General features: G+C 46.5%; 1 protein-coding gene and 1 pseudogene across 2 annotated transcripts in view; one reads left to right on the top strand and one right to left on the bottom strand.

The window, feature by feature from the left end:
* Positions 1–2,082: 2,082 nt before the first annotated feature.
* The window catches only part of FNBP4 (formin binding protein 4), a 59,920-nt gene continuing 35,834 nt past the window's right edge, over positions 2,083–26,168 (top strand). The window contains exons 1-8 of one of the 2 annotated variants that reach the window (XM_039470860.2): positions 2,083–2,453; positions 4,173–4,265; positions 15,384–15,520; positions 17,241–17,427; positions 19,181–19,328; positions 19,431–19,551; positions 22,203–22,541; positions 24,197–24,407. In XM_039470860.2, the coding sequence (XP_039326794.1) occupies positions 2,234–2,453; positions 4,173–4,265; positions 15,384–15,520; positions 17,241–17,427; positions 19,181–19,328; positions 19,431–19,551; positions 22,203–22,541; positions 24,197–24,407 (1,456 nt within the window). In that variant the 5' untranslated portion in view covers positions 2,083–2,233. Of the gene's footprint in view, positions 2,460–4,172; positions 4,266–15,383; positions 15,521–17,240; positions 17,428–19,180; positions 19,329–19,430; positions 19,552–22,202; positions 22,542–24,196; positions 24,408–26,168 lie in introns of both variants that reach the window. The other variant, XM_039470859.2, reaches the window with a different exon arrangement.
* LOC120364611 (cyclin-dependent kinases regulatory subunit 1 pseudogene) lies at positions 12,817–13,054 on the bottom strand (annotated as a pseudogene).

The raw sequence follows: 26,168 nt of genomic DNA, 5'->3' as shown, positions 1-26,168 counted from the left end.
TGACTCTGTATAAAAAAACAAAAATTAAAAAATTAGCCAGGCATGGTGGCACACAACTGTAGTCCTACATACAATGTAAGCTGAGGCAAGAGGATGGCTTGAGCCCAGGAGTTCGAGGCTGCAGTGAGGTATAATCATGTACTCCAACATGGACTCCATGTCCAGCCAGCAAGACACTTTTAAAATAAAATTAGAAGGCCGGGCGTCGTGGCTCACGCCTGTAATCCCACCACTTTCGGGAGGCCAAGGCGGGCAGATCACGAGGTCAAGAAATCGAGACCACCCTGGCCAAGATGGTGAATCCCCCTCTCTACTAAAAATACAAAAACTAGCCGGGCGTGGAGGTGCATGCCGGTAGTCCCAGCTACTCGGGAGGCTGAGGCAGGAGGATCGCTTGAACCCAGGAGGCGGACGTTGCAGTGAGCCGAGATTGCACCACTGCACTCCAGCCTGGCGACAGAGCGAGACTTGGTCTCAAAAAATATATATAAATAATAAATAAAATTAGAAACAATCATTTTAAAAGAGAATCAAATGCAATTCTTCGTGTAAAGCGCTTACTGACTGACACATAGAGCTCAGTAAGTAGATATTTTTAGTGGGAACTGAGCTGCCGTGGATATAAAAATAAGTACCACTTGCATTCCTTAGTTTGGAGGGGAGACAGATGTCAACAGGATGTCGAGTGCCAGGGAGGGGCTGAGCAGGAGAGGTCACGCCTGCTCTGCGCCTGCACTGCGCCTCAGAGGATGGCGTTTATCAGATGATGCAGTAATTATTCCAGCCAGTGCAAAAGAAAGGTGAGGGAGGTGATGCTCCAAGCAGCTGGCTCCGGAAGTAGAGGAGACGGAGAGGTGGGAGTGTTAAAGCAAGAGTTAATTAAAACAGGCTGATGATAGTAGTGGGATAAGACTGGTAACGAAAAAAAAAAAAAAAAAAAAAAAAAAGACTGGTAACGTTCCTGTATTCCATCCCAGCAATTTTAGGCTTTTTCCTTGTAGGTAGTAGACTGTCATTTTTCCCAGCTAATAAGCGAGAAAATATGAGACATCTATTTGTGTGCTCTAAGAAATTACAATAGCGTAAAGCAGCCACTGTCCTAAAGTTCATGCTATACCCACAGTAAGTCACGATTATCAGGGCGAAACTTGGGGAAGGGCCTGGAAAGCAGCCCACCTTTTTTTTTTTTTTTTGAGACAGTATCACTGTCGCCCATGCTGAAGTGCAGTGGCGATCTCGGCTCACTGCAACCTCTGCTGCCCGGGTTCAAGCGATTCTCGTGCCTCAGCCTCCCGAGTAGCTGGGATTACAGATGCCTGCCACCGCGCCCGGCTAATTTTTTTTTTTTTTTTTTTTTGAGACGGAGTTTCGCTCTTGTTACCCAGGCTGGAGTGCAATGGCGCGATCTCGGCTCACCGCAACCTCCGCCTCCCGGGTTCAAGCAATTCTCCTGCCTCAGCCTCCTGAGTAGCTGGGATTACAGGCAAGCGCCACCATGCCCAGCTAATTTTTTGTATTTTTAGTAGAGACGGGGTTTCACCATGTTGACCAGGATGGTCTCGATCTCTCGACCTCGTGATCCACCCGCCTCGGCCTCCCAAAGTCCTGGGATTACAGGCTTGAGCCACCGCGCCCGGCCCGGCTAATTTTTTTGTATTTTTAGTAGAGTCGAGGTTTCAAAATCTTGGCCAGGGTGGTCTCGAACTCCTGACCTCGTGATCCATCCGCCTCGGCCCCGCCTCCCAAAGTGCTGGGATTACAGGCGTGAGTCACTGCGCCCGGCCTAGCAGAACACCTTTCTAGAAGACGAATAACACAGAACGCTTGGCCGAGAATAGCCACAAGATGGAGGACAAGAGAGTAAAGAAAAAAACTCAGGGAAAGCGCATGGGTGGAACCCGACGGAAGTGGGGTAGTTATTCTAATTTAGGCCCTTCCGCACTATTGGCTGGACGCTCACCCTTTTTCCTTTTCCATTGGCCACCGGTCCCTTCCCTGGGTCAAAACAGCCAATCGCCTAGCGCCATGGGTAAGCCCGCCTTTTCTCCCGGTGAGGAGGAGCCCAGAAGAGCCGAGGTGCAGGAGGCGCTTGCGCGAGCGCGCGCTCCGCCGGTTGAAAGCGGATCGGGGCAGGAGGCGGCGTCGCGGTGTATGAATATTGATTACGCGTCGCGGCGCCCTGTGCCCGCCCCTCTCGGCCGCCCGACGCTCGCTGCTCGCGCTTGGGCTCGCGATGGGGAAGAAGTCCCGGGCGGTACCCGGCCGCAGGCCTATCCTGCAGCTCTCTCCGCCGGGTCCTCGAGGTAGCACGCCGGGCCGGGACCCGGAGCCGGAACCGGACGCTGAGCCGGACTCGACGGCAGCGGCCCCCAGCCAGCCCGCCCCGGCGGCGGCGACGACCACCGCCGCCTCGGTGACTGCCGCCGCAGCCCCGGACGACTCGTCTTCAGAAGGCAAGGGTGCGCGGGGGGCCCCGGAACTCGAGCTCAGGGCTTGCGGCCTAGGCTCCTCAGGACGCCTGGCCGGATGTGGCGAGGGAGGCGGGCGAGGTCGGCCTCCGAGGCCTGCCTGCTGCGGGCCTGCGGGCGGGGCGGCCGTGGGCTCCGGGCCGCAGAAGGACTCGGCCGGGCTCTGCGCTCTCGGCTCGGGCCTACCCTGAGGCGCCATCTCTGGTGCGGGGGTTGCCTCGGGAACATTTGCACTGCGACCGAGGCTCGGGCACCCCCGAGTCTCCCAAACGCCCGGGGTCGTTTTTGGGTCACGCAGAGGGTTGGTGTGAGGCTGCGTTTCCGCGTGCGCGGCCTGTGACTGTGGTCCGGGCTTTTCCAGCGCGTCATCTGCCTCCTTTCGGCGTTGTTGAAACGGAGACAAAGACGTTTAGAAGTTCTTTTTAACGTGCCAGCCGACGAGTTGTCCCCACACTAGCAAAAGTCCTGGAGAAATGGAGTTTGGGGGTTCCCAGGTATTTGTGTGGTTCTCGCCGGAGTGGTCTTGGATTAAAAGTGACTGCGGGGCTGGGCGCGGAAAGAGCCGCGACCTTTTCGGGTGTTCAGAGATCACTGATGCTGGGTCGTTAGTTGCAAAAAAAATCCGCAATAGCGGTGTTTGGCGTTTCTCGTACAGGTCCTATCATAGCCTGGAGAATACTTACTGTTTTTCTGTGTATTTGTAAGTATTGCAGATGTAACTTTTAGAGAGTTTAGTTTTTTTTGAGGTAAGGTCTCGCTCTGTCGCCCAAGCTGGAGCGCAGTGGCATGATCTCGAGCTCACTGCAACCTCTGCCTCCGGGTTCAAGTGGTCCTCCCGCCTCAGCCTCCTGGGTAGCTGGCACTACGGGACCCTGCCACCACGCCCAGCTGATTTTTGTATTTTCAGTAGAGACGTGGTTTCTTCTGGTCTCCAACTCCAGGGCTCAAGCGATCGTTATAAGCGAGAGCCACCGCCCGGCCATGCATCTGTATTAATAATTTTTATTCACCATGATCAGAGTCGTCTCTTGATGTTGAAGTTTCTAGGCACATGAAGGACTGCAGGGCGTGGTGGCTCACGCCTGTATCGGGAGGCCGAGATAGGCGGATCACTCGAGGTGAGGAGTTTGACTAGCCTGGGAACAAGAGTGAAACTCTGTCTCAAAAAAAAAAAAAAAAAAAAAAGGTTGCAGCTCTGCGTGTTTATCATCTCCCAATTATTTGGGTCAGCGAAATGTCCTTATTTTTTATTTTTATTTTTTGAGATGGAGTCTCCCAAAAAAAAAAAAAAAGAGATGGAGTCTCCCTCTGTGGCCAAGGCTGGAGTCTGGAGTGTCTGTAACCTCCACCTCCTGGGCTCAAGCAATCCTCCTACCTCAGTCTCCCAGTAGCTGGAATTAAAGGCAAGCGCCACCACGCCCGCCTATTTTATTTATTTATTTATTTATTGGCATTTTTAATAGAGAATGGGGTTCAATATGTTGGCCAGGCTGGTCTTGAACTCCTGACCTGAAGTTATCCACCCACCTCCACCTCCCAAAGTGCTGGGATTACAGGTGTCAGCCCTGCCAAAATCTACTTTTTAAAAAAATTGATGAAATGTAGACCTGAAAGGTTAAATCAAAAGGTTGATTTGTCACCTCTAATGTTTTCTCTGGTCTGGAGTCTGACTGTGTTTTTTTTTTTTTGCTTTTTTACATTCAGATGAACAGGAAGTGGTGGTGGAGGTTCCTAGAGTCGTTCAGAATCCTCCAAAACCAGTCATGACCACCAGACCCACAGCCGTTAAAGCAACAGGTATGCTTTTGTTTTATTTCTTACATTTTTTCTCATGTCTTTCATTAAATTCAAACTGGGTTTATGTAGAATGTTCTGTTGACTGCTTTAGTGTTGCTCACATTATTACTCCCAAAAACATGATTGAAGATTTGTTTGTTTGTGAGGGAATGTTGAGGGATATACACTTAGACCAGTGCAAAATTTGTTGTTTCTCTGTACCCAAAATGTTTTTTACTACTTTTTTTTTCCTGATGCTATTTTATAACTAGTTTTCTAGTCCTCCCACTAGCTTGGTGTTCATCAGGCCTGCCAGCTACTATTCCTTTTCTAACACTCTGGCTTGACTGGTTGCCTAACAAATGTTGGTGGATCTGAAATTGATTTTTTTTTTTTTTTTTTTTTTGAGACGGAGTTTCACTCTTGTTACCCAGGCTGGAGTGCAATGGCGTGATCTTGGCTCACCGCAACCTCCGCCTCCTGGGTTCAGGCAATTCTCCTGCCTCAACCTCCTGAGTAGCTGGGATTACAGGCATGCGCCACCATGCCCAGCTAATGTTTTGTATTTTTAGTAGAGACGGGGTTTCACCATGTTGACCAGGATGGTCTCGATCTCTTGACCTTGTGATCCACCCGCCTTGGCCTCCCAAAGTGCTGGGATTACAGGCTTGAGCCACTGCGCCTGGCTCCTGTCTCTATTAAAAATAAAAAAATTAGCTTGGTGTTGTGGCAGGCACCTGCAATCCCAGCTACTCAGGAGGCTAAGACAGGAGAATTGCTTGAACCCAGCATCGCACCACTGCACTCCAGCCTGAAATTGATCTTAATAAGTATTTTCAAGTACAAAGGAATACTGTAGTTACAACAGTGGTTTTGTAGACAAACGGGTTTAATTCATCACTCTGGCATTCACACTTACACTTTGGGGCAGTTACTCATTGGGTTGAACTTGATTCATCTGTAAAATGGATCTTTTATCTCTAAGATATTTCCAGATGTATATGAAGTTCTGACATAGTGCCAAGGATGTTAATTTCCTCTATATATCTTGGAAGAGTAAAATGTGTTTTAATGCTAAATACTCCAGGGCTGGGCGCGGTGGCTCAAGCCTGTAATCCCAGCACCTTGGGAGGCCGAGGTGGGTGGATCATAAGGTCAAGAGATCGAGACCATCCTGGTCAACATGGTGAAACCCCGTCTCTACTAAAATTACAAAAAAAAAATTAGCTGGGCATGGTGGCACCTGCCGGTAATCCCAGCTACTCAGGAGGCTGAGGCAGGAGAATTGCTTGAACCCAGGAGGCGGAGGTTGCAGTGAGCCGAGATCGCGCAATTGCACTCCAGCCTGGGTAACGAGCGAAACTCCGTGTCTAAATATATATTGGCAATAATTTCTTTTCAGTTCAGAATACTTGTGTAATTTTTTTTTTTTTTTTGAGTCAGAAGTTTCCTCCTATTGCCCAGGCTTGAGTGCAATGGCACCATCTTAGCTTACTCCAGCCTCTGCCTCCTGGGTTCAAACGACTCTCCTGCCTCAGCTTCCTGAGTAGCTGAGATTACAGGCATGCGCCACCATGCCTGGCTAATTTTTTTTGTATTTTTAGTAAAGACGGGGTTTCTCCATGTTGATGAGGCTGGTCTTGAACTCCCAACCTCAGGGGATCCGCCTGATCCCAAAGTGCTGGGATTACAGGCATGAGCCACCGTGCCCCGTTATTTTTTGTACTGTTTGATACTTAAAATGATAGATGTTTATTTCTCTCTCTCCACCATTTGCCACTAAAAAAAAAAACCAAACACCCCATTGTGGGTTAGAAAGCTAAAATTTGGTTGTGAGAGAAGTTTCAGAACTACATTACAGCGTTTTGTATTTGGAAGATGTATATGTTATTTCATTTGAGACTAAACACTTATTTAAAATATATAGAGGCCGGGCGCGGTGGCTCAAGCCTGTAATCCCAGCACTTTGGGAGGCCGAGGCGGGTGGATCACAAGGTCAAGAGATCAAAACCATCCTGGTCAACATGGTGAAACCCCGTCTCTACTAAAAATACAAAAAATTAGCTGGACATGGTGGTGCGTGCCTGTAATCCCAGCTACTCAGGAGGCTGAGGCAGGAGAATTGCCTGAACCCAGGAGGCGGAGGTTGCGGTGAGCCGAGATCGCGCCATTGCACTCCAGCCTGGGTAACAAGAGCGAAACTCCGTCTCAAAAAATAAATAAATAAATAAATAAATAAATAAATAAATAAATTAAATAAAATATATAGAATTTAGCCAGCAGTGGTGGTATATGCCTGTAATTCTGGCCCTTTGGTAGACTGAGGTGGTTGGATCACCTGAGTTCAGGAGTTCAAAACCAGCCTGACCAACATGGTGAAACCCTGTTTCTACTAAAAATACCAAAATTAGCCAGACGTGGTGGCGCATGCCTGTAATCGCAGCTACTCAGGAGGGTGAGACACAAGAACCCAGGAGGCAGAGGTTGCAGTGAACTGAGGTCACACCACTGTACTCCAGCCTGGATGACACAGTGAGAACCTGTCTTAAATAAATAAATACATAAAATATAAATTTAAATGTTATTTAGGAGAAACTTCATTGATTACTCCTGTGGTTTGAATGTCCCCTAAAGATGTAAACACCTTCCATTAGGCCCCCACTTTCCAACACTGTTGCATTGGGAATTAAATTTCCAAAACATCCTTTTTTTTTAAAAGTTAAAAAAAACTTTTTTTCCCGAAAGCATCCTTTTTAGGGGCACATTCAAGCCATAAGAGGTATTTTAGTTTATTATTATTATTATTATTATTATTTTTTGAGACGAAGTTTCACTCTTGTTACCCAGGCTGGAGTGCAATGGCGTGATCTCGGCTCACCGCAGCCTCCGCCTCTTGGGCTCAGGCAATTCTCCTGCCTCAGCCTCCTAAGTAGCTGGGATTACAGGCACGCGCCACCACGCCCAGCTAGTTTTTTTGTATTTTTAGTAGAGACGGGGTTTCACCATGTTGACCAGGATGGTCTCGATCTCTTGACCTCGTGATCCACCCGCCTCGGCCTCCCAAAGTGCTGGGATTACAGGCTTGAGCCACCGCGCCGGGCCTAGTTTATTATTTTTATAAGCCAAAGTCTTGCTCTGTTGCCCAGGCTGGAGTGCAGTGGCACGATCTCAGCTCACTGCAGCCTCTGCCTCCTGGATTCCAATGATTCTCCTGCCTCAGCCTCCCAAGTCGCTGGGATTACAGGCGCATGCTACATACCCGGCTAATTTTCGTATTTTCAGTAGAGACAGGGTTTCACCATGTTGGCCAGGCTGGTCTTGAATTCCTGATCTCAGATGATCTGCCTGCCTTGGCCTCCAAAAGTGCTGGGGTTACAGGTATGAGCCACCGTGCCCAGCCAAGAGTTATATACTTAAGAAATAATTTACTGCCTGATACGGTTAGCTGATAGAGAAATTGTATGGCACCATCCCTCAAAGGTAGGTAAGAATGTTGAGGTTTGACGGGTCAACATCCCTCTCAAAAAAAGACTGTTTAAGACTATGGCTCTGAAGAATGACTGTGGTTTCTCAGGCTTGTAAGTAGCAACAGACTTTTTTTTTTTTTTTTTTTAGATGGAATTTTGATCTTGTTGCTGAGGCTGGAGTGCAGCTGCCTGATCTTGGCTCACTGCAACCTCCGCCTCCTGGGCTGAAGTGATTCTCCTTCCTCAGCCTCTTGAGTAGCTGGGATTACAGGTGCACGCATGCTACCACACCCAACTAATTTATACATACATTTTACATATATATATACACACACACATATAAAGTATATATTATATACAAAGCGTATAAATATATATGTATATATTTTTGAAGAGATGGGGTCTTGCTCTGTTGTGCAGGCTGGAGTGCAGTGGCACGATCTCAGCTCATTGCAACCTCTGCCTCCCCGGTTCTAGTAATTCTTCTGCCTCAGCCTCCCTAGTAGCTGGGACGATAGGTGCACACTGCCACACCTGGTGAATTTTTTTTTTGTAGAGACAGGGTTTCATCCTGTTGCCCAGGCTGGTCTCAAACTCCTAAGCTCAAGCAGTCCATCTGCCTTGGCCTCCCAAAGTGCTAGGATCACAGGTGTGAACCACCACGCCCGGCCATTTTTATATTTTTAGTAGAGACAAGGTTTTGCCATGTTTGCCAGGGTGGTCTTGAACTCCTGACCTCAAGTGATCAGCCTGCCTCAGACTCCCAAAGTGCTGTGATTACTGGTATGAGTCACCACGCCCAGCCTGCAACACATCTTAGTAGTAATCTAGAACTTGTTGTAATTACTTAGTAGTAATCTAAAACAACAACAACTCAGTGTTGAAGTGATCTTACCACATTGGTCTTCCAGAGTGGTGGCATTACAGGCAGAAGAAGCCACTATGCTCAACCCAGGAACATAGTTTTTTTTTTTTTTTTTTTTTTTGAGACGGAGTTTCGCTCTTGTTACCCAGGCTGGAGTGCAATGGAGTTTTTTTTTTGTTTTTTTTTTTGTTTTTTTTTTGTTTTTGAGATGGAGTTTCGCTCTTGTTACCCAGGCTGGAGTGCAATGGCGCAATCTCGGCTCATCGCAACCTCCGCCTCCTGGGTTCAGGCAATTCTCCTGCCTCAGCCTCCCGAGTAGCTGGGATTACAGGCACGCACCACCGTGCCCAGCTAATTTTTTGTATTTTTAGTAGAGACGGGGTTTCACCATGTTGACCAGGATGGTCTCGATCTCTCAACCTTGTGATCCACCCGCCTCGGCCTCCCAAAGTGCTGGGATTACAGGCTTGAGCCACCGCGCCCGGCCCTTTTTTTTGTTTTTTTGAGACAGAATTTTACTCTTGTTGCCCAGGCTGAAGTGCAGTGGCGCAATCTCAGCTAACTGCAATGTTTGCTGCCCAGCCAGGAGGCTGAGGCAGGAGAATCACTTGAACCCAGGAGGTGGAGCTTACAGTGAGCTAAGATTGCACCACTGCACTCCAGCCCGAGCAAGAGGAGCAAAACTCTGTCTCAAAAAAAAAAAAGAAAAGAAAATTGGCCAGCATACCCCAAAACAGTAAGAGAAGTAAAATATTTGGTAACTAGAAAATACAGACACTGTCTAAGAAACATCTATGTAAATATCTTTTTTTTTTCTTTGAGACAGAATCTCACTCTGTTGCCGGGCTGGAATGCAGTGGCGCAATCTTGGCTCACTGCAGGCTCTGCCTTCTGGGTTCAAGCAGTTCTCCTGCCTCAGCCTCCTGAGTAGCTGGGATTACAAGTGGGCACCACCATAGCCAGTTAATTTTTTTTTTTTTTTGAGTTGGTGTTGTGCTCTCTTATCCAGGCTGGAGTATAATGACGTGATCTCGGCTCACTGCAATCTCTGCCTCCCAGGTTCAAGCAGTTCTCCTGCCTCAGCCTCCTGAGGAGCTGGGATTAGAGGCATGTGCCACCATGCCCAGCTAATTTTTTAAAGTTTTAATAGAGACGGGGTTTCTCCAGGTTGATTGGGCTGGTTTCGAACTGCTGACCTCAGGTAATCTGCCCACCTCGGCCTCCCAAAGTGCTGGGATTACAGGTGTGAGCCACTGCGCCTGGCCAATTTTTATATATTTAGTAGGGACAGGGTTTCACCATGTTGGCTAGGATGGTCTTGATCTCCTGACCCTGTGATCTGCCATCCCCAGCCTCCCAGAGTGCTGCGATTACAGGTGTGAGCCACTGCACCCAGCCAGGAACGTCCATGTAAATATCTTTCTTGCCAATTTAAAATACTATTTTGTGGCCAGGTGAGGTGGCTCACACCTGTATTTTGTGGTTAGGCAAAGTGGTCCACCCCTGTAGTGTCAGCACTTTGGGAGGCTGAGCTCAGGAGTTCAAGGCCAAGCTGGGCAACAGAATGAAATCCTGTCTGTACTTAAAAAAAAAAAAAAACCAAATGTGGTGGCATAGACCTGTATTCCTAGCTATATGGGCAGGAGAATGGCTTGTGCCTAGGATTTTGAGACCAGCCTGGGCAGCATAGCAAAACCCCTCTCTACAAAAGTTAGCCTGGCATGGTTGTGTGCATCTGTAGTACCAGCTACTCAGGAGTCTGACTCAGGTGGGAAAATTGGTTGAGCTCAGGAGGTTGAGGTTGCAATGAGCTGTGATCGTACCATTTCACTCGTGCCAGACAGAGTGATACCCTGTCTCAGAAAAAAGAATAATTTTGTCTAACAATTTGAGAGGTCAAGGCAGGAGAATCACATGAGGATAAGAGTTTGAGACCAGCCTGGGCAACAGGAGATTCCATCTCTGCAAAAAAAAAAAAAAAAAAAAAATTAGCTAGGAATGGTAGGTTGTGCCTCTGGTCATCTGCTCAGGATGCTGAGGGAACAGGATCACTTGAGGCCAGGAGTTTGAGACTACAGTGATCCACTGCTTTAAGCCTGGACAATAGAGCAAGACCCTGTCTCTTAACATGCACACATATAAACATAAATAAATCAAACTGGCCGGGTGCGGTGGCTGACGCCTGTAATCCCAGTACTTTGCAAGGCCAAGACAGGTGGATCACGAGGTCAGGAGATCGAGACCATCCTGGTCAACATGGTGAAACCCCGTCTCTACTAAAAATACAAAAGAAATTAGCTGGGCATGGTGGCGCATGCCTGTAGTCCCAGCTGCTATGGAGGCCGAGGCAGGAGAATTGCTTGAACTCAGGAGGCAGAGGTTGCGGTGAGCCGAGATAGCCCCATTGCACTCCAGCTTGGGTAACGAGCAAAACTCCGTCTCAAAAAAAATAAAAATAAATAAATAAATAAATAAATAAATAAATCAAACTTTAGAAATTCGTGTTTAGAAGCTGTATGAGGTAGCTCACGCCTGTAATCCCAGCACTTTGGGAGGCCGAGGTGGGCGGCCAGGAGTTCACGAGCAGTCAGGCCAACATGGTGATACTCCCATCTCTACCAAAAATGCAAAAATGAGCAGAGTGTGGTGGTGCACACCTGTAATCCTAGCTACTCGAGAGGAAGAGGCAGGAAAATCACTTGAATCCTGGAGGTGGAGGTTGCAGTGAGCCAAGATTGTGCCACCGAACTCCAGCCTAGGTGATACTCCATCTCAAAAAAAAAAAAAAAGAAATTGCTGTTAAGAACTTAACCGCATACTACATACAAAATGAAAAAAATTAAGGGAGGAATTATGATACTAAATGAATGTGAACCTCTTACATGACTAATGAAACAATTTATGTTTACTTTTAGGTAACCTTTGAGTTTGTGTATGGGATGTATGACACAAAACGAATTTTATTTTCTGATAAATCTGTTCATTTACCAAATTTTTAGTGAGAGCATAGAATGTGTCAGCACTGTGAAATTCAGTATAAGTAATAGCTGAAAAGTCTAGCTAGAATTTAACATTTTATTTATTTATAATAAAATAACATATATAGAGAGGTACATATGCTTAGTTAATTGTAATCTTACCACAGGTGATTCCAAAGGAAATGACATAGCAGCATCACAGAGGCCATCCCTGATACCACTTGAGTTTAAGGAAGACATTAATAATTGGTTTTAGCCATGTTGAGCCCCATTTTTAATTCATGCCACTTCCTGTTTCAGGAATAATCGTTGAATTAAAAGCTTTTCTTTTTTTTTTTTTAAGATGGGGGTTTCACCATGTTGGTCGGGCTGGTCTTGCCTCCTGGCCTCAGGTGATCTGCCTGTCTTGGCCTCCAAAGTGCTTGGATTGCAGGTTTGAGCCACCATGCCCGGCCCTTTTTTTTTTTTTTTTTTTTTAAAGATTATAAAAACTTCCTCTTTAATCAAGGTTTATAACATGAACAGATTTCTTGAATAAAATGGAAAGTTTCCAGTATGATGAAACATAAGTCCACAAGTCACCATACATCCAACACCTGGCAGAAAAAAACAAAAACAGGTTTACACGATCCCTGTAACAGCCATGGTCTTAATCTCAGATGCTTCCTCCATCTGCCAAGTGTGCTCTGGATACACAGCACACTGTGGCTTCTGGGGTCACACTCAGCTGAGGCTCTGGGTCCACAGAGCACTCATCAGGCTGGGCCGTGGTGGTGGTGGCTCTACTCAAGAAGCAAAGCAAGGCCGGGCGCGGTGGCTCAAGCCTGTAATCCCAGCACTTTGGGAGGCCGAGGCGGGTGGATCACAAGGTCGAGAGATCAAGACCATCCTGGTCAACATGATGAAACCCCGTCTCTACTAAAAATACAAAAAATTAGCTGGGCATGGTGGCGTGTGCCTGTAATCCCAGCTACTCAGGAGGCTGAGGCAGGAGAATTGCCTGAACCCAGGAGGCGGAGGTTGCGGTGAGCCGAGATCGCGCCATTGCACTCCAGCCTGGGTAACAAGAGCGAAACTCCGTCTCAAAAAAAAAAAAAAAAAAAAAAAAGAAGCAAAGCAGTTACCAGCACATTCACAGAGTGTATTGAACATCTTTTAAATATCAAAGTGAAAAACAAGAAGACAACACAACGCCATCAGAAAGATGTTAGGAAGTAAGGACAGCTGTGTAACGCTTGAGGCTGAAAAATGGCTTGCCAGCTTCATTTCTTTGTCTTCTTGGGTAGTGGGTGCCAGAACGGTAAGATGTAAGGTTCTGGTTCATGGATTATATGATGGACCCAACCCTGACTGTTGAACACCAAGATTCCTCCATTTGGATTCAGACATCAAATGGGTTTTAGGGACTAGCTTGGCTATGTCCTTGGGCAGCATGACATGCCAGTACTCAAAATCCTTGTTGTCGTATTTGTCCGAATAGTAAATTTGTTTGTGTGACATGATTGCTCTGTCTGCTAGCCTTCAGTCTTGCGCCACCAACCTCCAAGCAACTCCCAGCAGCTTCTTTTTTTTTTTTTTTTTTTTTTTTTGAGACAGAGTTTCGCTTATTGCCCAGGCTGGAGTGCAATGGCACAACCTCGGCTCACTGCAACCTCTACCTCCCAGATTCAAGCGATTCTCCTGCCTCGGCCTCCTGAGTAGCTGGGACTCAGGCATGCGCCACCATGCCTGGCTAATTTTTTGTATTTTTAGCAGAGATGGGGTTTCTTCATGTTGGTCAGGTTGGTCTTGAACTCCTGACCTCAGGTGATCCACCTGCCTTGGCCTCCCGAAGTGCTGGGATTACGCGTGTGATCCACCATGTCCTACCACAAGGCTTTGTTTTTAACTTTGAAAGTCTTTCTCTTTTTTTTAATTTGTTTTGTTTTGTAAAGTCTTTTTGTTTGAACTGTTTTTTTTTTTTTTTTTTGAGACGGAGTTTCACTCTTGTTACCCAGGCTGGAGTGCAATGGCGCGATCTCGGCTCACCGCAACCTCCGCCTCCTGGGCTCAGGCAATTCTCCTGCCTCAGCCTCCTGAGTAGCTGGGATTACAGGCACGCGCCACCATGCCCAGCTAATTTTTTGTATTTTTAGTAGAGACGGGGTTTCACCATGTTGACCAGGATGGTCTCGATCTTTCGACCTCGTGATCCACCCGCCTCGGCCTCCCAAAGTGCTGGGATTACAGGCTTGAGCCACCGCGCCCGGCCTTGTTTGAACTGTTACACTGTAATTTGCTTACTTTGAGGTAAACACTTTAATCACTAAATTCTAAAATCAGGATATAGTACATGCTATTTGGGAAGAGAGAGTGAGATTGAATAATTGAAATAACTGTGGATTAATTTTCTTGTTCTCTTGTTCTTTTTGTTGTTGTTTTTTGGAGACATGGTCAGTCTCACTTTGTCACCCTGGTTGGAGTGCAGTGGAGATGTTCCTGCTCAGTGTAGCCTCAACCTTCTAGGCTCAAGCTATTCTCCCACCTCAGCCCCACGCCCAGCTAATTTTTTATTCTTCCTCTCCTTTTTTTTTTTTTTTTTTTTTTTTAAGATGGAGTTTCGCTCTTGTTACCCAGGCTGGAGTGCAATGGCGCAATCTTGGCTCACCGCAACCTCCGCCTCCCGGGTTCAGGCAATTCTCCTGCCTCAGCCTCCTGAGTAGCTGTGATTACAGGCATGCACCACCACGCGCAGCTAATTTTTTGTATTTTTAGTAGAGACAGGGTTTCACCATGTTGACCAGGATGGTCTCGATCTCTTGACCTCGTGATCCACCCGCCTCATCCTCCCAAAGTGCTGGGATTACAGGCTTGAGCCACCGCGCCTGGCTCGTCTTTTTTTTTTTTTTTTTTTGAGACGGAGTTTTGCTCTTGTTACCCAGGCTGGAGTGCAATGGCGCGATCTCGGCTCACCGCAACCTCCGCCTCCTGGGTTCAGGCAATTCTCCTGCCTCAGCCTCCTGAGTAGCTGGGATTACAGGCACGTGCCACCATGCCCAGCTAATTTTTTGTATTTTTAGTAGAGATGGGGTTTCACCATGTTGACCAGGATGGTCTTGATCTCTCGACCTCGTGATCCACCCACCTCGGCCTCCCAAAGTGCTGGGATTACAGGCTTGAGCCACCGCGCCCGGCCCTCTTCTTTTGTGTTTATTTTTGTTTTGTTTTGGAGAGACAAGGTCTCATCATGTTTTCAAGACTGGTCTCGAACTCCTGGGCTCAAATGATCTTGTTGCCTCAGAATCTACCCAAGAAGTTGAGACTGTAGACATAAACTGTGCTGCATGACCCGTAGATCAAGTTTTTTAAATTTCTTTGGAGATGGAGTCTCGTTCTGTTGCCTGGGCTGGAGTACAGTGGCACAGTCTTGGCTCACTGCAACCTTGCCTCCCAGTTAAGGAGTTCTTCTCCCTCGGCCTCCCCAGTAGCTGAGACTATAGGCACACATTGCCACGCCCAGCTAATTTTTTTGTATTCTTAGTGGAGATGGGGTTTCACCATGTTGCCTAGGCTGGTCTTGAACTCCTGAGCTTGGGCAATCTGCCTGCCTCAGCCTCCTAAAGTGCCAGGAGTATAGGCATGAGCCACCACCCCCGGCTATAGATGGGTTTTATTAGCTTTAAGCATGCGATGTAATTTATAGTTCTGCGATAGTTCAGTGATTATGAGTTTTGGGATTATGTTCTAATTTGTAAGTAAGTTAAAAAGAAAACATGTTACACTTTCGCTTAGATACTCCTAGGACGTATTGCCAATGTTGTTACAAATACTGTTTTCCTTTTGTTTCTAGGCGGTCTATGCTTACTTGGTGCTTATGCTGACAGTGATGATGACGACAATGATGTTTCTGAAAAGCCTGCACAATCCAAAGAGACAAATGGAAACCAGTCGACTGATATTGATAGTACATTAGCCAACTTCCTAGCGGTTAGTGGTGCTTTGGTTTGGGGTTTTAGTTATTGAAGCTACTTTGGGACCAGGATCTCAAATGGTCATCCCATTTGTCAATTCAATGTTGTTCACCTCCTTTCACCCTCTCCCTCCAACTCTCTTCTATTTCTCCCCATCTCACTTTCGTGTGTGTGTGTGTGTGTGTGTGTGTGTGTGTGTGTAATTTAAAGAGACAGGATCAGCCAGGCTCAGTGGCTCACGCCTGTAATCCCAGCACTTTGGTAGGCTGAGGTGAGCGGATCACCTGAGGTCAGGAGACCATCCTGGCTAACATGGTGAAACCCCATTTCTACTAAAAATACAAAAAAATAGCAGAGTTTGGTGGCGCATACCTGTAATTTCATCTACTCAGAAGGCTGAGGCAGGAGAATCGCTTGAACCCAGGAGGTGGAGGTTGCAGTGAGCCGAGATCGTGCCTTTACACTCCAGCTTGGGTAACAAGAGCGAAACTCTGTCTCAAAAAAAAAGAGAGATGGAGTCTCACTGTGTTGCCCAGGCTGGTCTTGAACCTCTGGGTTCAAGTCATCCTCCCAACTTGACCTTGCATAGTGCTGGAATTACAGGTTTGAGCCACCACATCTGGTTGTCTCTGCTCTCTCTCTCCAAGGTGAAGTCTTACTCTGTTTCCCAGGCTAGAGTGCAGTGGTACAATCTCAGCTCACTGCAACTTCTACCTCCTGGGTTCAAGTGATTGATTGTCCTACCTCAGCCTCCTGAGTAGCTGGGATTACAGGCATGATGCGCCACCATGCCCAGCTAATTTTAGTATTTTTAGTAGTGATGGGATTTTGCCATGTTGACTAGGATGGTCTCGAACTCCTGAATTCACATGATCCACCTACCTTGGCCTCCGAAAGTGTTGGGATTATAGGCGTGAGCCACCACCTCTCTTCTCTTTGTAAAGCTTTCAAGGAGAAGAAAGGAGAATTGGAAGAGACTGGGAAGCTCATATGATTAGAGGATGAGGGTTTTGATTTAAGGAGCTTAGAATGAGTGTGTAGAAATTTTCTTCTTTCTCCTTTTAGACAGGGTCTCACTGTCACCCAGGCTGGAGTGTGCTGGCATGATGTTGGCCCACTGCAACCTCTGCCACCCGGGTTCAAGCAATTCTTTCACCTCAGCCTCTTGAGTAGCTGGGATTAAAGGCATGTGCCACCGTGCCCGGTGAAACACCACGCCTGGCCCGTAATTTTTGTATTTTTAATAGAAGTGGGGTTTGACCATGTTGGTCAGGCTGGTCTTGAATTCCTGACCTCAAGTGATCCACCTACTTCAGCCTCCCAACGTGCTGGGGCTATCGGACTGGGCCTGGTCTATGTGTGGATTTTTTTTTTTTTTTTAAGACAGTCTTTCTCTGTTATCCAGGCTGGAGTGCAGTGGTGTGAACTTGGCTCACTGCAACCTCCATCTCCAAGTTCAAGCAATTCTCCTGCCTCAGCCTCCTGTGTAGCTGGGATTATAGGCATGTGCCACCACACCCAGCTATTTTTTTGTATTTTTAGTAGACATGGAGTTTCACTGCGTTAGCCAAGATGGTCTTGATCTCCTGACCTTGTGATCCGCCCAGCTGGCCTCCCAAAGCACCAGGGCCACTGTGCCTGGCCCATGTGTAGATCTTTTAAAAAGTAATTGCCATTTTCTTAATTTTCTTGTTTTTGATATAGTTACTGCATTTGTTACTCTTTTGATTCTGAAGGAGATCGATGCCATAACAGCTCCTCAGCCTGCAGCTCCTGTAGGAGCTTCTGCTCCACCTCCAACTCCACCTCGACCAGAGCCAAAGGAAGCAGCAACATCTGCGCTTTCTTCCTCTACTTCAAATGGAACAGACTCCACCCAAACATCTGGATGGCAATATGATACTCAGTGTTCACTGGCAGGAGGTAAACTTGATCCTTCGATTTTTAAAGAAATCTAAAGTGCAGTTTTTTGTTTTTTTTTTGAGACAGAGTTTTGCTCTTGTTACCCAGGCTGGAGTGCAATGGTGCGATCTCAGCTCACTGCAACCTCCGCCTCCTGGGTTCAGGCAATTCTCCTGCCTCAGCCTCCTGAGTAGCTGGGATTACAGGCACGCACCACCATGCCCAGCTAACTTTTTGTATTTTTAGTAGAGACGGGGTTTCACCATGTTGACCAGGATGGTCTCGATCTCTCGACCTCGCAATCCACCCGCCTCGGCCTCCCAAAGTGCTGGGATTACAGGCTTCAGCCACCGTACCCGGCTAAAGTGCAGTCTTTAAAGGGATTCTAGGGATTCACTTTTCTAAAGATGAAAGCCTAGAAGCTTTAAGCTTAGACTTTAGAATTCTGTCTTTTTATTTTTTTGGAGACAGAGTTTTGCTCTTGTTGCCCAGCCTGGAGTGCAATGGTGCGATCTCAGCTCACTGCAATTTCTGCCTCCCAGGTTCAGGTGATTTCACCTGCCTCAGCCTCCCTAGTAGCTGTGATTACAGGAGTGCACCACCACGCCTGGCTCATTTTTGCTTTTTTAGTAGAGGCGAGGTTTCACTGTTTTGGTCAGGCTGGTCTCCAACTCCTGACTGACCTCAGGTGATCCACCTGCCCTGGCCTCCCAAAGTACTGGGATTACAGGCCTGAGCCACTGCACCAGGCCTCTGTCTTTTTAAATACAGTATGTCAAAGACAGTGGGTAGGATAGTAGGCTCTGAAAACTTGCAGGGTGTAATTTTTTTTTTTTTTTTTTGAGACGGAGTTTCGCTCTTGTTACCCAGGCTGGAGTGCAATGGCACGATCTCGGCTCACTGCAACCTCCGCCTCCTGGGTTCAAGCAGTTCTCTTGCCCCAGCCTCCTGAGTAGCTGGGACTACAGGCACATGCCACCACGCCCAGCTGCTTTTTGTATTTTTAGTAGAGACGGGGTTTCACCATGTTGGCCAGGATGGTCTCGATTCTTGACCTTGTGATCTGCCCGCCTCAGCCTCCCAAAGTGCTGGGATTACAGTCGTGAGCCACTGCGCTCGGCCAATTGCTTGTCCTTTTAACCAGTAGTGGATTATGCCAGGTGAATAAGAAAAGCCATGATATTCAAAGTATTTTAGGTACATTTTTAAAAAGCAAACTGCTTTTTTACTTTTTATTTTTATTTTTATTTATTTTTTTAAAGTCGGAGTTTCACCATGTAGTCAGGCTGGTCTTGAACTCCCAACCTCAGGTGATCCACCCGCCTTGGCCTCCAAAGTGCTTGGATTACAGGCGTGAGCCACCACACCCGGCCGCAAACTGCTTTTTAAAAAAACTATGTGTGCAAAGGTGACTCTAAATGTTAGGTATTGAGAACATAATTCTTGGTGTTAGACCAGTGGTTCTCAACTGGGATTGAGGGGTTCTTCTAGAGAACATTTGACAATGTCTGTCAGTGGTTTTTATTGTCACATGTAGGAGGCAGGGTGAATGGGAGTGCTACTGTTTGTAGTGGGCAGAGGCCAGGGGTACTTCTAAATCCTCTACATAAGATTGGCGCCCTCCACCCCCTGACAAAAAAGACCTGTCAGCCCAAAATGTTAACAGAGCTAAGTTTTGAGAAACTGTTAGGTGCTTGTGGCTTTTGAGCCTATATGTAAGCCAGAATTGTAGAGGGATTTGTGCTTAATTAAAATTTGTTTGATTTTCTTCTAGTCGGAATTGAGATGGGAGATTGGCAGGAAGTCTGGGATGAGAACACAGGATGCTATTATTACTGGAATACACAAACAAATGAAGTGACTTGGGAGTTACCCCAATATCTTGCCACCCAGGTACAAGGATTACAACATTACCAGCCCAGGTAAATTATTATAAGAAATTGCCTAGAAGGAAATAGAAGTCTTATCTTTTGTTCATAGTATTTGTCTTGTATTTCTCTTTCTAAATATATGGTTTTTTTTAGTTCTGTGCCAGGTGCTGAAGCTAGTTTTGCGGTAAATACAGACATATATACTAAGGAGAAAACAATTTCTGTTTCCAGTAGTAAAAGTGGACCAGCCATAGCCAAGCGAGAAGTTAAAAAGGTTAGTGTTGAAACTTACCTCATTTGCTTATTTTCAAATCTAATAAAGGTTACTTTGAGCACAGGAATCTGTTGCCCGGGCTGGAGTGCAGTGGTGTTGTCTCAGCTCACTGCAACCTCCACCTCCCCAACTCAAGTGATTCTCCTGCCTCAGCCTCCCGAGAAGCTGGGATTATAGGCACTCGCCACCAAGCCCAGTTAATTTTCGTATTTTTATAAGAGACAGGGTTTCACCATATTGGCCCAGCTGGTCCCAAACTTTTTTTTTTTTTTTTTTTTTGAGACGGAGTTTCGCTCTTGTTACCCAGGCTGGAGTGCAATGGCGCAATCTCGGCTCACTGCAACCTCCGCCTCCTGGGCTCAGGCAATTCTCCTGCCTCAGCCTCCTGAGTAGCTGGGATTACAGGCACGTGCCACCATGCCCAGCTAATGTTTTGTATTTTTAGTAGAGACGGGGTTTCAACATGTTGACCAGGGTGGTCTCGATCTCTCGACCTCGTGATCCACCCGCCTCGGCCTCCCAAAGTGCTGGGATTACAGGCTTGAGCCACCGCGCCCGGCCTGGTCCCAAACTCTTGATCTCAGATGTCCATTTGCTTCAGTCTTCCAAAGTGCTAGGATTACAGGCGTGAGCCACCGTCCAGCAGTTTTTCTATTTTTTTTAGTAGAGACGAGGTTTCACCATATTGGTCAGGCTGGTCTTGAACTCCTGACCTCAAGTGAGCCACCTGCCTCAGCCTCCTAAAGAGCTGGGATTCCAGATGCAAGCCACTGCACCTGGCCTTTTTACTTTCTTATTTTTGAGACGGGATCTGACTCTGTCACCCAGGCTGGAGTACAGTGGATCAGCCATGGCTAACTGCAGATTTACTCTTCGGAGCTCAAGCAATCCTGCTTCAGCCTCCTGAGTAGCTGGGACTACATGTATGCGCCACCATACCCGACTTTTTTTTTTATTTTTGAGAGATGAAGTCTTACCATGTTTCCCAGACAGGTCTCAAACTCCTGAGCTCCTGCTTTGGCCTCCCAAAGTGCTTACATTATAGGTGTGAGCTACTGCGTCAAGCCCTCCCCCCCAAAAAAAACTTTAAAGTAATATAGTCAAACTAGGCACAGTGGCTCACACCTGTAATCCCAGCACTTCTGGAAGCCAAGGTGGGCGGATCACTTGAGGTCAGGAATAGTTCACTTTAGTCTAAATCACCTTCATGGCATACCTACTACATTTTCTCATCAGGCCAGGTGTAGTTACGCCTGTAATCCCAGTACCTTGAGAGGCTGAAGTGGGCAGATCACCTTAGGTCAGGAGTTCAAGAGCAGCCTGACCAACATGGTGAAACCCTGTCTCTACTAAAAATACAAAAAAAATTAGCCAGGCGTGGTGGTACACACCTGTAATCCCAGCTGCTTAGGAGGCTGAGGCAGGGGAATTACTTGAACCCAGGAGGCAGAGGTTGCAGTGAGCCGACATCTCGCCATTGCACTCCAGTCTGGGCAACAAGAGCGAGACTTCGTCTCAAAAAAAAAAAAAAATTATCTGGGTGTGCTGGCACATTCCTGTAATCTCAGCTACTTGGGAAGCTGAGTCGGGAATCACTGGAACCTGGGAGGCAGAAGTTGCAGTAACTTGAGATGGCGCAACTGCACTCCTGGGCAACAGAGTGAGACTCTCAAAAAAAAAAAAAAAAAAAAATCTCATCATACAGAAGAAGGTAAAGATTTATCCAGTTGGCCGGGCGCGGTGGCTCAAGCCTGTAATCCCAGCACTTTGGGAGGCTGAGGCGGGTGGATCACGAGGTCGAGAGATCAAGACCATCCTGGTCAACATGGTGAAACCCCGTCTCTACTAAAAATACAAAAAATTAGCTGGGCATGGTGGCACGTGCCTGTAATCCCAGCTACTCAGGAGGCTGAGGCAGGAGAATTGCCTGAACCCAGGAGGCGGAGGTTGCGGTGAGCCGAGATCGCGCCATTGCACTCCAGCCTGGGTAACAAGAGCGAAACTCTGTCTCAAAAAAAAAAGATTTATCCAGTCATCTGAGGAGCTGACAAAATACTGATACTAAATCTATCTGTTTATATTAGTCTGCCTTTTCACATCCTGAGAATAGCAGGGAGGATATATTTGGATCCCACCTAGAGCTAGGCTCTAATTCAATCTGTGTCTTTCTGAAGTAATATGTAATGATATAAATGTATACTTACCTGTTGGGTGTAAGTGGTTTTTTTTTTTTTTTTTTTTTTTGAGACGGAGTTCCGCTCTTGTTACCCAGGCTGGAGTGCAATGGCGGGATCTCGGCTCACCGCAACCTCCGCCTCCTGGGTTCAGGCAATTCTCCTGCCTCAGCCTCCTGAGTAGCTGGGATTACAGGCACGCGCCACCATGCCCAGCTAATTTTTTGTATTTTTAGTAGAGACGGGGTTTCACCATGTTGACCAGGATGGTCTCGATCTCTCGACCTCGTGATCCACCCGCCTCGGCCTCCCAAAGTGCTGGGATTACAGGCTTGAGCCACCGCGCCCGGCCGGGTGTAAGTGGTTTTTATACTCAGTATTCAGCTACTGAAAACAGTTAATATTAACAATTGAATGTATATACAGGTGAGATTTCTTTAAGAGTTAAATGAGACTAAATTATTTTGTTCTTTATAGGAAGTAAATGAAGGAATTCAGGCTCTCTCCAATAGTGAAGAGGAGAAGAAAGGGGTGGCAGCGTCACTACTTGCTCCTTTATTGCCTGAGGGAATAAAAGAAGAAGAAGAGAGATGGAGAAGAAAAGTAATTTGTAAAGAAGAGCCAGTTTCAGAAGTAAAAGAAATAAGTACAACAGTAGAAGAAGCAACGACAATAGTAAAGCCACAGGAAATTATGTTGGACAATGTAGAAGACCCTTCTCAGGAGGATCTTTGCAGTGTTGTCCAATCTGGAGAAAGTGAGGAAGAAGAGGAACAAGATACCCTTGAACTAGAGCTAGTTTTGGAAAGGAAAAAAGTAAGCTTTTCAAAGTTGCATGAAATATGTTTTTTCCTCAATACTATTCTACAGGGATCATTGTGCTTGACTTACAAGCATTATTGGGGTTTTGGTTTTTTTTAATCCCATTATCTGGTTATGTTGAGGCTTATGCAGCAAAACTTTAAACTACACAGTTGTAAGTTTTTGGTCCTTGGTAATGCTTTTGATAGCTGACAATCAATGAAAACGGGTAACAGAAAAAAATAGAATGAGTAAGACCTACTATTTGATAGCACAGTAGGGTGACTGTAGTCAATAATAGTTGTATATTTTAAAATAACTTTAAAGAATGGAGTTGGATTATTTGTAATTCAAAGGATAAATGCTTGAGGGGATGGTTATCCCATTCTCCATGATGTGTTTTTTCACATTGCATGCCTGTGTCAAAACATCTCAACTCATAAATAAATGCACCTACTCTGTGCCCACAAAAAAATTATTTTATTTTATTTTTTTAAAGATGGGGTTTCACCATGACGTCCAGGCTGGTCTTGAACTCCTGACCTCAGGTGATCCACCCACCTTGGCCTCCCAAAGTGCTAGGGTTACAGGTGTGAGCCACCGCACCCAGCCCAAAAAATTTATAAAATTAAAAAAAAAATTTGTTTTGAGTAGGCCAAGTACAGTGGCTCATGTCTGTAATCCCCAAATTTTGGGAGCCTAAGCAGGAGATCACTTGAGTTCAGCAGTTGAGACCAATGTGAGAAACATATCCAGATATCATGTCTTATTAAAAAGGAAAAAACACGTGTGATGACATGTGTCTGTAGTCCCAGCTACCTGGAAGGCTGAGGTGGGAGGATAGCTTGAGTTCAGGAGATTGAAGCTGCAGTGAGCCATGATCATGCCACTGCACTCCAACCTGGGCAACAGAGGAAGATCTTTTTTTTTTTTTTTTTTTTGAGGCGGAGTTTCGCTCTTGTTACCCAGGCTGGAGTGCAATGGCGCGATCTCGGCTCACCGCAACCTCCGCCTCCTGGGTTCAGGCAATTCTCCTGCCTCAGCCTCCTGAGTAGCTGGGATTACAGGCACATGCCACCATGCCCAGCTAATTTTTTGTATTTTTAGTAGAGACGGGGTTTCACCATGTTGACCAGGATGGTCTCGATCTCTCGACCTCGTGATCCACCCGCCTCGGCCTCCCAAAGTGCTGGGATTACAGGCTTGAGCCACCGAGCCCGGCTAGGAAGATCTTGTCTCCAAAAATAAATATCTGCTTCTGGCTGGGTGCAGTGGCTTACGCATGGAATTCCAGCACTCTGGGAGGCAGAAGCGGATGGACTACCTGAGCTCAGGAGTTCGAGAACAACATGACCAACTTGGAGAAACTCCGTCTTACTAAAAATACAAAATTAGCCAGATGTGGTGGTGCATGGCTGTAATCTGAGCTACCTGGGAGGCTAAGGCGGGAGAATTGCTTGAACCTGGAAGGTGGAGGTTGCGATTAGCCAAGATCACGCCATTGCACTGCAGCCTGGGCAGTAAGAGCGAAACTCCGTCTCAAAAAAAGAAAAAAATGCTTCCTGTTCTCAAAGGTTTTAAATTTCAACAACATAGTCATGACTATTATTCTGCTTAGACATATTGATAAGCAGTTAATGACACTAACTTAATTGTCATGTTCTTTGTAGGCAGAGTTGCGAGCCTTGGAGGAAGGAGATGGTAGTGTGTCAGGGTCTAGTCCACGTTCTGATGTCAGCCAGCCAGCATCTCAAGATGGAATGCGTAGGCTTATGTCTAAAAGAGGAAAATGGAAGATGTTTGTTCGAGCTACCAGTCCCGAATCTACCAGCAGGAGTTCTAGTAAAACTGGACGAGATACTCCAGAAAATGGAGAGACTGGTAATTTATGCTTTACATTAAACTTTAGAATTGAAAGATGTAGAGGGGAAGGAAACTTTTTTTTTGTTTTTAACAAAACAGGAGATTTTACTTCTACCCTTTGGGAGAAATAGTGGGAAGAAAGTTTCTGTCTACTACTCTACTGTTTCCTGTTCTATTTTTTGTAAAGTAGTAAGAGTCTAAGAGGCTGACATCGGCTGGGTACTATATTCAGAGCACAGTCCCATTTCTTCTTTCTTTGTCTATGTTGTCGAGCCCTCTGGGTGGGTGGACAGAGAGTTTGGTTATGTCGTGAGGACCCAAGTTGTCTTCATTTACGGTAATGAGGGCCTTACCCTTTATTCATGGTAAAGTTGAAGAGATCCTGCTGCATTTTTCAGTCTATTTTTAGAGATCCTCCTGGATAAAGCTAATATTTTAATCTCCATTTGGCCTTAATTCTTTGTTTTTTTTTTTTTTTTTTTTTTTGAGACGGAGTTTCGCTCTTGTTACACAGGCTGGAGTGCAATGGCGCGATCTCGGCTCACCGCAACCTCCGCCTCCTGGGTTCAGGCAATTCTCCTGCCTCAGCCTCCTGAGTAGCTGGGATTACAGGCACGCGCCACCATGCCCAGCTAATTTTTTGTATTTTTAGTAGAGACGGGGTTTCACCATGTTGACCAGGATGGTCTTGATCTCTTGACCTTGTGATCCACCCGCCTCGGCCTCCTAAAGTGCTGGGATTACAGGCTTGAGCCACCGCGCCCGGCCAATTCTTCTTTGTTTTTGAGACAGTCTCACACTTTTGCCCAGGCTGGAGTGCAATGGCACAATCTCGGCTCACTGCAAACTCTGCTTCCCAGATTCTTCTGCCTCAGTCTCCCAAGTAGCTGGGATTACAGGTGCCGACCACCACGCCTCGCTAATTTTTTGTATTTTTAGTAGGGAGGGGTTTCGCCATGTTGGCCAGGCTGGTTTCGAACTTCTGACCTCAGGTGATCTGCCTGCTTCAACCTCCCAAAGTGCTGGGATTACAGGTGTGAGCCATCGTGCCTAGCGAATTTTTTTCTTTTCAGTTGGCAGTTCAGAAGATCATAAAGGAAAATTCTGTACATCCTCTTTTATCTTTTCATTATTATTTCTCTCTACCCCCGAGGTCCATTCTTTTTCTTTCTTTTATTTTTTTGGGACGGAGTCTTGCTCTGTTCCCCAGGCTGGAGTGCACTGGTATGATCTCTGCTTATTGCAGCCTTCACCTCCAGGTTCAAGAGATTCTCTGTCTGAACCTCCCAGGTACCTGGGATTACAGGCGTGCACCAACCATGCCCAGCTAATTTTTTTTTTCTTTTTTTTTTTTTTTTTTAAGAACAGAGTTTCACTCCTGTTGCCCAGGCTGGTGTACAATGGTGTGATCTCTACCTCCTGGGTTCAAGCGATTCTTCTGCCTCAGCCCCCCGAGTAGCTGGGATTACAGGTGCCTGCCACCACATCCACCTAATTTTTGTATTTTCAGTCGAGATGGGGTTTCACCATATTGGACAGGCTGGTCTAAGACTCGACCTGGTGGTCTACCTGCCGTGGCCTCCCAAAATGGTAGTTTTACAGGCGTGAGCCACTGTGCCCAGCCTAATTTTTGTGCTTTTAGTAGAGATGGTTTTCACCGTGTTAGCCAGACTGGTCTCAAACTCCTAACCTCAAGCAATCTGGCACCCAAAGTGCCGGGATTACAGGTGTGAGCCACTATGCCTGGCTATTTTCTTTATCCTTTATATACATATATTG

The sequence above is a fragment of the Saimiri boliviensis genome, chromosome 6, assembly GCF_048565385.1.
Source record: "Saimiri boliviensis isolate mSaiBol1 chromosome 6, mSaiBol1.pri, whole genome shotgun sequence".
Lineage (NCBI taxonomy): Eukaryota > Metazoa > Chordata > Mammalia > Primates > Cebidae > Saimiri > Saimiri boliviensis.
The sequence above is the reverse complement of the archived record's forward strand: the minus strand, read 5'-3'. Positions and strand labels throughout refer to the sequence as shown.